The sequence below is a fragment of the Seriola lalandi genome, unplaced genomic scaffold, assembly GCF_002814215.2.
Source record: "Seriola lalandi dorsalis isolate HSWRI2012SDOR001 ecotype SW California unplaced genomic scaffold, Sedor1 jcf7180002054262, whole genome shotgun sequence".
In the NCBI taxonomy this organism is placed as follows: domain Eukaryota; kingdom Metazoa; phylum Chordata; class Actinopteri; order Carangiformes; family Carangidae; genus Seriola; species Seriola lalandi.
In genome coordinates this window covers 824,995-837,375 of record NW_019524815.1, presented here as the reverse complement: position 1 = coordinate 837,375, position 12,381 = coordinate 824,995, and the positions used below count along the sequence as shown (strand labels likewise).

Here is a 12,381-nt window from a genome sequence, read left to right as displayed (position 1 = left end):
ATTACTGAAGCCGGGCTGCTTCAGCAGCAGCAACATGGGAATTAGTTTGATGACAGTCAGTATGACCCCAAACAAAGGATTATGGTTCCACTGTAGGTCTTAAAATGGGTAATACAGTGGTTATTGCAAATGAAAGGCAGCAGCGCCATGGCGGAAAACAAAGTAGGGGAGGATTTTTTTTAAAACGCAATGTAATCTCAAATTGAATAGAGGGGAACAGCGTGTATAACTGCGAGATAATTTTTTCAGATGAGATTAGAGAGCAGAGATGCTGCAGCACAAGGTCAGTGAAGATCCTGGCAGGGATTGTGTGAAAACGTAGTAATTCCTGATCAAATCTGAAAACCAACAGCCTGATGAGAGACTGAAGCCAACGCCCTAATAACAATGTTGATATTTTTCACTGTTAATTCCCCCACTAACTGATGAGGCAGGGGCTTTTAACAAGCAAGTCATTTCATTTAATGAATGTCAGTCTGCCTCCATCTAGTGGCAATCTGATAGAAGACAAGTTAGGCCAAACATCCAGAAACATGCAAGCAAAGGAAGTTGTTGCTGTAAAGCTGTTGTTTAACACCAGGATTGTGCAGTGTGGGAGATTAGTGTACAATTTAAGCCACAAAACAGATTTTCTTTGCAGTAACAATGGCTTTTATTTCCCAAAGCATGGCTGCTTTGAATATTGAAATTACAAACTCGTAAAGCCTGTTAGAAAAAAATAAAATAAAATAAGGCAATGTTTTAGTTGGACAAACAACCACCAGGAACAGTTACACAACATATTAAAACTGTGATATTCATATAATAAAATTTCAACTGTGATTTTTCTTTAGAAATTATTTTTTTCTTGATCTGCCATATGCATTCAAAAAATATTATAATAAAACTGGACTTTACTACTGGACTGTAAAAAGTGACAGCAGAGAAACATTCTGCGCCTTAACAATGTGTTACAAATGTACGAAAAAAAACCAACCTGAGCAAGAATCAAAGTAGACAGGTAAAAGTGGAGGATGACACTAACTCAAATAATGAACATGTGGTTGATGTTTAATGGATGTCTACAGATCCTAATGATCCTGATCAATGAAAGAAGGCTCCTTGAAATGTTTAGGATTCAGGAATAAAAGATGAATAGGATGAAGGAACTGGTTACTGTGAATGAGACTTAAAGGAACTGTATCACACAGGAAGCACTCTAAAGCTCAATGATTAAATAACAGAGAGGGAAATCTTTAAACCGCTGAGAAACCTCAGTGACAATACAGAAATTAAACTCAAGAAGAGCACAATTATGATGTTAAACAATTCCTAAAGCACCCATTCATGTGTCAGTTACTTCTTCGGTCCAAATGACAGTTACTACTTAATACAGCAGTGCATTAACAGTCGATGTGTATTAGACAAGCTACTTTACAACATCAACCAAAGTTTTATATTACCGGTTATCTACAGATTTCCCTTTGTAATGAGTGGTACATCGAGGGTGGACTAAACGTTTCTGAGGGGGCGTTTCATTGTGTGTAGTATGACACGCAGGCGCAAATGTACAGTACCACTCACTTTGGCTATGTCACCCTCCTCTCAGGTGCGGCTCTAAAACAAATCTCTTCACACCATACAGTGGCATTGATTAAACTGTGACCTGTTCATTTTACTGTCCATCGTCCTCTCTGCTCCACCCTTCTGTTAACTTCTGCACAAATGTCCTTTTTTGTTCTTCTGCTGCATTCTTGACAGAGGTACGTGTGTCTTGGAGTGTTTAAACTCTGTCATCTGCAAAAAAAATAAATACATTTTTTAAAATCAGACATTGGAGAAAGAAAGTTGTTCTACATAGGAAATAAAGCAGATTATTGTCATCAGCAGCATATTTTGAGAGTATCATGAAAGTGAATGTGTGTCGCTCTCACCGGTGGAAGCTGCTGTGTGCTGCCTGGTGCTCTTGATTTGCAGGAAGATGACGTAGGTATCATACGCAAACACCAGACCAGCGATCAAACCAAATACCTAAAAAACAACAACTCAGGATCAGAATCACAATGATAATCCCATTCACTGGTCACATAAAACACCACTTTTGTGATTAATGCAAACATTCAAATGGCAATATGTGAAAATCCTGTAACACAGTTAAATACCACAATAAATCTCTCATACGTTACACAGTTAAGCAAAGTGAAGACTACAAGACTTTCAAAATGTCAGAACTTCTGTCCCGTTCACACCTCTCTCATCTGAGAATGCACAAACTACAAAACTGTCTCCGATGTGGTGAACCGATTACTATAACATCACACTTTGAGAAATCCCCAACTGGAGAAATGACTGTGATATTTATAAAAAAAAAAAAAAAAAGGAATGTGAAAAATTACTATGGGGCAAAGTTGCATCAGTTGTTCATGTGTAGACATGATGCGCTCAGTCTCAAGTACATGTGGAGTATGCATAAACAAAAGAACAGGCATAAAATTAGCTCATTTACACAAGCCACAAGGAATGTTGTGGTGGGAAAAGAGACGTGAAATTTACCTTTAATCACTACAACTCTCTCTGACATCCGACACCACACAATTAAAACTGAATAAACTAATAATTGTAATAAATACGACAAAAAATAGAAAGAATAAGAACAATACTATTGAATATCATGAATTAATCATTCAATAAACAACAAAACATGGATGGATGCTTGTATGATTCAAGCCACTGTGTTCTTCATTTTTTCTCAGATTCATCTCCAGCCTGTTTTTGGCTTTGATAAAATCAAACTCATTTGAAAACTGTCATAGCGTTTGGGACAGCTCCTGCTTGAACTAGAGGACCTGTGGTGATTTATTGTGGTTATTTATTATGAATTATTGTCTCAGTTGGGAAGAAATCTATCTGCAACAGGCAAACTGTTAACACTTGACTTAAACAGGAAGGAAGCGTCAGAGAGAGTTACGTTGATATGCTTCTTATGAATCATGGTTGTCAAAACAAACAATGAAACTTGCATGATTATAAAGTTTCAGAATTCAGTTGAAAACTCAGGCTGAGTCACAAGGGCTTAACTGACCCCGCCTGCGATACGAGCGCCATCCTGGGACCCTCCGATGATACAAATCAGAGAAGTGATGATGTAAAGTACAGCACCAATACCAGCACGGAAAAGATCCTGCACAAAAGAAGGAAGCAGACGATGAAACATTGTGCAACTAGTGTACATGTGTTTGTGCATGTTGGTGGCAAGAAACATGAATACTCACACTCCAGACCCAGTTGACCACTTGGATCTGCTTGTCCAACTCCATCATGAAGATCCCGAAGAAGACAATAGCGAAGATCATCTCACAGATGGCCACAGCGGAGTAGCCTCCATACGTAGATGCAGCATAGCAGATGAGGACGATTAAACTGAGAACCTAAGGGTGATAAGAGGGAAAGTGGGAGGTGGGAAAAACAATAAAGAGAGAATGTTGATTTTGATGATGAAAATATCCCAGAAAGAAAACTAACAGATTCTGCCTAAATTCCTCCTGTGTGTTAGACATTGACACCTCAATGACTTGATTAAAACAGTTTGCAAATCAGCTGCAATTAACCTGACAGAGGACTGGTCATCTCAATGCCCAGTAACAGTAAAAGATCTGTGTCCACTAAACAGCCGAGGCCAGTCAGACAGTAAATCACTCCGACAAAGCCAGCATTGTTTCATTTACTCCAACCAGTTCACAATTCAACAACCACATAATGTTAACCATTTTTGTCAAGAAAAAAAATTTTCTACGCAAATAAACAAAGTGAGACAACTGTACGGATCATATTGCACTCCGCCAATCGCACGCTGCTTTCTTGTTAGATTTACAGTGAGTGTTTGCTCCATCTAGGTCGTATCGTTCCATATGAGGGTAAAAAAAAAAAAAGCAGTGAGCATTTTTCTCAGTAAATTCCACTGAAATGCTGCCAATGTGGAAAAATCATAAACTTATGCAGCCTACGGCTCAGAGGCCTGTTGTTGTCAAACTGTGTGGGTAGATGCTCTCACACAACAGTGACATACCCTCACTGGACACTTCATTAGGAGCACCACACTAATACTGGGTAGGGCCTCCATTTTGCTCTCAAAATAGCCTCAGTTCTTTGTGGCATGGATTCCACAAGATGTTGGAAACTTTCTTTTGAGAGTCTTCTGCAGATTTGGCAGCTGTGAATCTCCTGTTCTACCACATCCCAAAGGTGTTCTACTGGATTCAGATCTGATGACTTGGGAGGCCACTGAAGTACACCGTGGCATGGTGCACTGTCATGCTGGAAGTAGCCATTAGACAACGGAAAATTGTGGCCATAAAGTGAAGCACATGGCAAGCAACAAAACTCATATAGGTGGTGGCATTTTACCATGATTGAATGGTATTAAGGGGCCCAAAATGTGCCAAGAAAAAATTCCCCACACCATTATACCACCACCAGGCTGGACTGTTGACACAAGGCAGGTTGGGTCCATGGATTCATGCTGTTGACACCAAATTCTGTTCCTACCATCTGCTGCCTCGGCAGTTATCCAGACTCATCAGACCAAACCACACCTTTCCAGTCTTCAACTGTCCAGTTTTGATGATCCTGTGTCCACTGCAGCCTCAGATTTCTGTTCTAGGCCGACAGGAGTGGAGCTAGAGGTAATCTTCTGCTGTTGTAGCTCATCCATCTCAAGGTTCTACATGTTGTGCATTGGGAGAAGCTTTTCTGCTCACCACAGTTGTAGACAGTGGTTAACTAAGTTGCAATAACCTTTCTGTCAGCTGCAACCAGTCTGGCCACTCTCCTCATCTGGCACCAGCAATCATGTCAGTAAAGCTCCTAACTTGTATCTGCATGACTTTATGCATTGCACTGCTGCCATCTGATTGGCTGATTGCATAAGTGCATGGATAAGCAGGTGCACAGGTGTTCTAATACAGTGAGTGTATGCCAGCTGCGAAAGAGTGGAAAGTTAGTCCTAAAGCCTTTTTAAGTCTAACAATTTCATGTACTATAAGACACTAAAGAGCATTCACCACAGACAAATATTCAATTGACTAAAATGTAAAACAAGGAAAATCCACAAATTCTCACATTTGAGAAGCTGGAACCATTAAATGTATCACATTTTTGCTTGAAAAGTGACGTTAATGATTATTGTAATTGCTGATTAATTTTGTTGATCAACTGCCTGACTAATGGATTAATCAACTAATTGTTGCAGCTCTAATACAGCATATTAATAGTTATATTACATATATTTCTCATTTGTATCTTTGAACTTTTTTTTTTGTTGTTCTGCATTTCTTTTTCTTATTCAAATTATTCTTTTTTGCACAATATCCTTTTTGGCAAAGAGTATGTCACCCTGAATTTCACTGCACATATATCAGCATGTGACCTTTTGTAAAAGATGTAATTATATCATCTGTAATTACATATAACCCATTAATCTGCATTGCTTTCTTGTGATATAGTTTATTCTTGTAACGCTTACTAAATAAAACAGATCTGATTCTGATGTGCGTTTAAAAAAAGCACGCTTTGCACATTGCAGTGTTTTATTCTCAGACACACACAACTCAGTGGCAAGTGTCAAATCACTGCAGTCTATATGATACACACATGATCTAACTGACTCGACACCAGCCCTGCATCTGTCACTGCTGCCTCCCCTTCCCTTCACCCGCAACTGTTACACAAACGCGCAGCGAGCTAGATGCATCAGTAGTTCATGTGTTCTCGAGACTGGCACAAACTGCCTCTGTAGAGTAGCGGGGTGGCCGAGCCCAAGGCCCTACACAAAGGAGGCTCTATTCAGGCCGGAGCAGGCTGCTCTGAGGGCAGCAGCCGTCACACAGAGAAACACCCACTACACGAGTCCCTGAGAACAAGAAAGGCTCTGAGATGTCGACACCTTTATGTTTTCCACACAGCGGCGGATCTGTTTGCATGGCTCAGCTTTAAAAGATCCCAACTAGGATCTATTCACATCAGTATAATGAGCTGCTCTTTTAACCTGACCGGAGAGAAATTGTTGTGAACTGTTGGCTAATTATAGTCAGCAGCAACATGAGAGCCAAGAGGTAGTCCGTTGTGCAGAGGCAAACCAAACAGCAACAGTTGCTAAGGAAGTCACTTACATTTTGAGGCGGTTTTTAGCGCTTTCTGTGGCTCACTAAAGTGTGTACCATGTGTGTTCACGGGAAAACGGAAAGTTTGGTTCTATTTCATCACTCCTCTTGCTCAATGTCTACTCATTTGACTCTTTCCCTCTACTTCCCTCAACTTATTTCTCTTTGGCCCTTTCTTCTGATTAAGAATCTTCTAAAAAGGGGAAAACCAAACAAGAAATGGTTTCCAGTCCTGAGACAGTGTGATCTCTTCATATTCATAAAACTAACAGTAAGGTGGAAGATTAACTCAGTGCATGACTCATCCCCCACTTATCATTACTGGCTAAGCTGTGCTCAATGACAAACAGAAATTTGCATTACATGGGTGTGACTGTGACCTGTATGCTGTTCTCCCGCTTCAAAATGTTCAAGTACGGTCATGCCTCTGACGGAGAGTAATAGAACGGAGAATAACTTTAGCTGTAACCTGGCAAGGCACGGAAAAACCTTGCTGTCAAAACTTGCTGAGAGTGCATGAAGTCAAAAATTACATTTTTCCATTAGGCATTTGGTTCACTAGCTGGAAGATTTGAAAATCAGTATTCCTGGTTTCCTGGGGGTTAAATATCCTATTTCCTATTATATTGCACATAATGAGCAGTAATGACATTTGATTTCCTGTTTCGCTCCCACAGCCCTCTCCCTGCACTGTAAACTATTTCAGACATCCAACATCACAGATGACTTCCTTTAGAGTGGAGTCCTGAGTGGGAGAGGAAACAACAAACTATCGAGTGTGTCCAGTGAAGCACGAAGATATCCTTGAATGGCACACCAGAGATGTGTGCTAAGCAATTCACACATTCTTTGCTCCCGGGGCCAAACTTCACACACGGCCTGGAATTTCCATTACATCCAAAAAAAAAAAAAAAAACTTTGGTGGACCACTGACCACGAACATCTGAGAGCCTGCTTTATAATGAGCTCACTGAGTTATGAGGGCTGAGCTTTTCATCACTGATACAAAGTGCTTTCCTCAGTTTTGGAAACTTGGTGAGTAATAATGCTGTTGAACAGTAACATTTTCAGTGCTTTGTAGGATACTGTGAGATATGTGATAATACTCCACTGCATGTGCACGCTGAGAACCTGAAGAAGTATTCAAATCATTTACTTAGGTTAAAGAAGCAATATAGCAAACTATAAAATGACTCAATTACAAGTAAAAGTCCTGCATTATAATTGAGGTGTTGATATGCAAGTGGTACTGAAATGTTGTCGTTGATGAAGGTGGAGCTAATTTTTACTCTTTCATGTACTGTTTTGCGGTTTAATTTGTAACAGCGCATCATATTTTAGAACTGGATCATATATTTTGTGTGTAAAAATCTAAAAGCACAACATTTGCCTTTGAAATGTTGGGGAGAAAAAGTACAAAGGTGCAGAGTAAAGCACAAGTACCTCCAAACTGTACGTTACTTAAGAAAGTTACTTTGGTAAGTGTATGTAAAGAATTTAAGGACAAAGTGACTCATGTGTTAAGAGAGCACACCACTGTGAAATGCAAACAAAGGCAATCATGTGAAAATGCTAGTCAAGGACAGAATAAATAAAGAAGTTTTCCCAGAAAGGATGTGTTCATACTTTCCCGCAAACCTATTTATCAACGAGCCTAAGGCGTTGCTTTGGTGTTTCTACTCCTCTGGTGTGCAAGATGTGCAATGATGTTGGGGGGTGCGGGGGTGTGTCACTTTATGACCTTTTATACTAATAGGAATGTAATGTTCATTGCAGTTGCATTTTCTCCTCCCCATATTTGGGCTACTACCTCTCTGCCTACAAATAGTATACAGCCTGAGGTAATGAGGAGAACAGCGAGATGCCTGACAACAGTCACTGGGCTGAGTTAACCCATATAACCTTTCATCTGCCGTTAGCACTCAGCATTTGGCTCTTTGGTGCCGAAATGAGAAAACAGTGGAGCACATGTGACAGGTGGGACTCCTTAACCTCTGCTCATGATCCCTCAACCCCCACGCCACATGCTTTTCATTCCCTGCTAACCAGACTGCCTTTGAAAATGAGACACTTTTGAAGAAGAAAGCATTTGTGAAAGAAATTAAATCAATAACAACCACCGAGGCTACATTAACCCACTTTATAAAATACTGATTAGCTGCAGGCTAGTTAAGCAAACGTTACACAGACCAATTACAAACATTCATTTAAAAAAAAAAAAAAAAAAAGCTGCACAGTAGCTCAAAGTTACGTCAGGTCAGTGAACTTACTATTTCTGCTGCGAGGATAAACCCTTTCTGGGTCCTCAAGTAACTTTTCAGCTTCTCCAGGCAGTTGGCACCAGAACTGGACGCGTTTGTATCAGCCATTCTTTAATAACTAACTTATTATACCAGCAGTGTGTCGTTTAAGAGCCTTATCGCCAACCGACGAACAGCTTCTGGTATAAAAACTTTCGTCTCGAAAGCAAAAGTCCCAGTTGTTGTTGACTGCTGCTGCTCCCGCTCAAGCTAGCTGAACGTTGTTGTTTTTTTGTTTTTTTTCTCCCCAGTCCGATGAATCAACTTCTCCGATGAAAAGTCCGGGTGTAAAGCCCTGGTTGATCTTAGTCACTGCCACAGCAGCTCTGTGGAAACTCTGCTTTCTCTTCCCGAGGAGGGAGGGTGGAGCTCAGGAACTGACAGAGGGGCGTTGGCTCCCATTGGTCTCAGGAGGAGCCGCTGCTGAGCTGCCCTCATGCCTTCAAGGGCCACTCGGAAACTCCACAACTCTTAAGATCTGTGGCAAAAAGTGACGTTTCGTGGATGTTCCTAGTACTTGTTGCCCCACTGGTGTTTTCAGTTTTCATAGTTCTCATTGAGGTGGCACAACAAGAGCCTTTTCTCTACACGGAGGTTAGATTATGATGAGTGTCTGTGGCCAAACTGTGTGTATGTAGAATAAACCCCTGATAGTTTGTGGATGTGCAGGAAATAAGGGAGGAACAGCACCATTTTATTTTTTATCTATTAGCATTATTTTGTATCAATAATAATAATAATAATAATACCTCTGGCCCATGGAACAAGCAATTCACAAACAGAAACACAGCAAGATAAAATAAACAATATTTTATGTGAAATGTGGAAGTGTTATTAAGACAGTAGTATTTTTAGATTGTTATATTGTTAAGAAAAAATAAGTAAATGATCTCAGCATTTCTTCCCCCACTAGTATAGAGTACTAGCCGAAAATATACTTAAAGTATCACAAGAAAAATCAGTCATTATGTCATGTATCATAATATATATCATTTATATAAATATATCATTTTATAAATTATATTATTCAAATATCATTGTTGATACATTAATGTGTAAGTGACATTTTAATGTTGTAGCTGGTCAAAGAAAAACCCTTTTTAACAGATTTTTATACTGATAGGTAGTTTATTCTATAACAACATATATTTTATACGCTGATTATGATTTTGCATACAGAATCAGTAAAGTAAAAACTACAGACCAAATAAATGTAGTGTAATGTGCGTACACTATATGCCTCTAATTTATATGCAAAGTGAAGTAAATGTACAGTTATATTATTTTCAACTGTGTGGATTTACAGTCTGTCTGAGACAGCTACTGATGTAAGTGAAGTGAAGTGGGTTGTAAATTTGAATAGACAGTGAGACGTCTTTACGAGAAACTTATTTTGGAAAGGCAACCGTATCTGCTTTGGCAACAACAGCAAAAACTGATAAGACCAGAACACTGATAACATAGGCGTCGACCTCTTTGTATGCACGTATTAACCCAGTTTGACATAAAATTATAATATATGATCATCATTAATTGCTTTGGGTTTATTATATCCAGTGATGTCTTCGTAGAAACATTAGCAGCTGTATAATAGTATATTTTAACTATATTTAACACCTTAATTCAATTACCAATAGGAAGTACCAAACAGAGTCCTCACCAAATTGGGCCAAAACATAGACTGCAGACACTAACTTACATATTGATCCACAGCCTGCCGGAAATGGTGTTTAAAGGGCTGTTGCACTAACAAATATAGGCCAGTCAAGTAAAATACCTAAACACCTTTAGCATGTTAGAACCTTCTAATTATCTGAAGACTATATAGCACATTTTATTGTAAAAAAAACAAAACAAAACAACAATTGGTGTTTACTTTTACGATAATCTTTTTTTTTTTTACAGCATATTAATAAAACTGATTAACATTTCAAAAAACACTTTTAGTGAACTCAACTCAACCAAGAAAACAAAAACGAACAATCAACTCCTATGAACAGAAGTGCACATTTTAACCTTCAACAGAATAATTTCAAGTTTATTTCATTTTGTTTCACATGGATCCCATATAATAAGAAGTACAGCAGAATTCTGGAGAGTCTTGGATATTTTTTTTCTCTGACTTATCATTATCATAAATACTAATATGTATACATCATACACAATAAACACAGCACTATCCAAAGGCGTAGAGAGTATCACAAGACATCATTCACCACTAACAACAGAGTATATTTCATTTCAGCATATTTATAAGAGCTACGATGAAAGAGAGGAAGAGAAAAAAACAAAGGTGGGGCGGACTAGAGGAAGAGAGAAAGCCAGGTGCTTCTACACTGCCTGAATCAAAGAACCCTGATTTAAAAAACAAACAAACAAGTGAACCAAGGCTGTGCAATGGATTGATATACTGGAGATGGATGATACTCATTCTGATGAAGACTGTGGAAGCAAAAACTACCGATCAAGACACATCTCTTACCATTTGGCAAACACGATCTTGTATATCCAAACAGAGGACCGGCGGTAGGAAGGGTGTATCTATATCTGGAAAGAAGTGATTATTGCAGCACTTGTGTGCTTTGAGTGGAATATAGCAGAGCTGCTGTATGTGCTGTGCAGTATCTACTGAGATGGATCAAACATACCACAGCATCACTGTTTAGTCTAATGCTTTCCTGCAGCTTAGAGCCTCGGCCTCTCAAACATGTTTAGGGATGCTTTAGGATATAAGGTGTAAGATGCGTGCAGTAAATTTGCTTGCCTTCAGAAAGAGAAGAGATAAAGAAGGATTGAGGATGCAGAAGTATCTATGGAGACATACTGTTCGGACCGCCTCGTGATAACGTATGTTTACCATGGCATAACCAAGGTCTTTAAAGTGTAAATGTACTTTATTCTCATTTTACCTATGGTTCATGTTAATGTGAGTTATGTAAGTCACTGATTACAGTGTGATAGAAACGCCAGTTAAAAAACTATATGACTCTGTCTTACAACTTTCTGGAACACATTAAAAGGCGATCAAAAAAACAGGAAGAGGTTCACTGACAAAATCTGTTGGATGCCTTTACATAAATCTGAACGAATAAACAAACACACGCCGCTAAAACTGTTGTTCTCTGCCCCGACTCACGATATTCATACTGACAGCACACTATAGAGCACAGCAAATATGGGATGCAACCATGCTCACTAATTTTCATAACCTTATATGCTAGTTTTGATTTTGTATGTCAGGATTCAAAATGTTCTGTGTATCACAAGAGTCCTCTCTCGACATTGATATTTGATGGAAAAATACATATAAAAACATAAATAAAGTTGAAACAACCTACTTATAGCCTTCTGGTATCATATATTCACTGCTACTACTATATATTACTCTTTTTCTGCTCACTTATATATCAATAATTCTCTTCTGTTTTCCCTTCAACATTTGCAATCACATGAGAAAAAAAAAGAAAAAAAGATTTTCACAGATTCTGAGATGAATGCATAAAACCATCATTGTGGCATGAATAATCTAAGGGAATTGAAGGGCAAAGGCTAAACTATGTGAGCTCCTAAACAGAACCAAAGTAATTGCAATTGAATAACTCTGTGCTCAACATTTGTTGTATAACAACTAATATGGAGTGCACAATTATTCAACTGTGTACATGTAATCATACGTATATATCAGCATGTTGATATTTACACAGCACAGACAAATACATTCTCTCAAGTTAAATATTACTACAATATTTTTTTTCTTCATAAATGTCTTTTCCATTACAAGATTTCTCTTAAATGTTCGTCAACGAATGTTTTGGTATTTGTATTCAAGTTTTTCTCGTATAACCAAACAGACAATCCTCTGTTGTCTTCTACAGTTAAATACATCACGAGAATAAACATCATGTTACAGCAAAGACCCATTTCCCACTTTTTTTTACCCCCCC

General features: G+C 38.7%; 1 protein-coding gene across 1 annotated transcript; it reads right to left on the bottom strand.

Annotated features, from left to right (window-relative positions):
* Positions 1-628: 628 nt before the first annotated feature.
* plp2b (proteolipid protein 2b) lies at positions 629-8,797 on the bottom strand. The gene is made up of 5 exons (XM_023405141.2): positions 8,408-8,797; positions 3,252-3,407; positions 3,062-3,160; positions 1,914-2,010; positions 629-1,776 (listed from the first exon to the last, which is right to left on the bottom strand). The coding sequence occupies exons 1-5, from the start codon at positions 8,504-8,506 to the stop codon at positions 1,763-1,765; spliced, it is 465 nt and encodes a 154-aa protein (XP_023260909.1). The 5' UTR covers positions 8,507-8,797; the 3' UTR covers positions 629-1,762.
* Between the last annotated feature and the right edge of the window lie 3,584 nt (positions 8,798-12,381).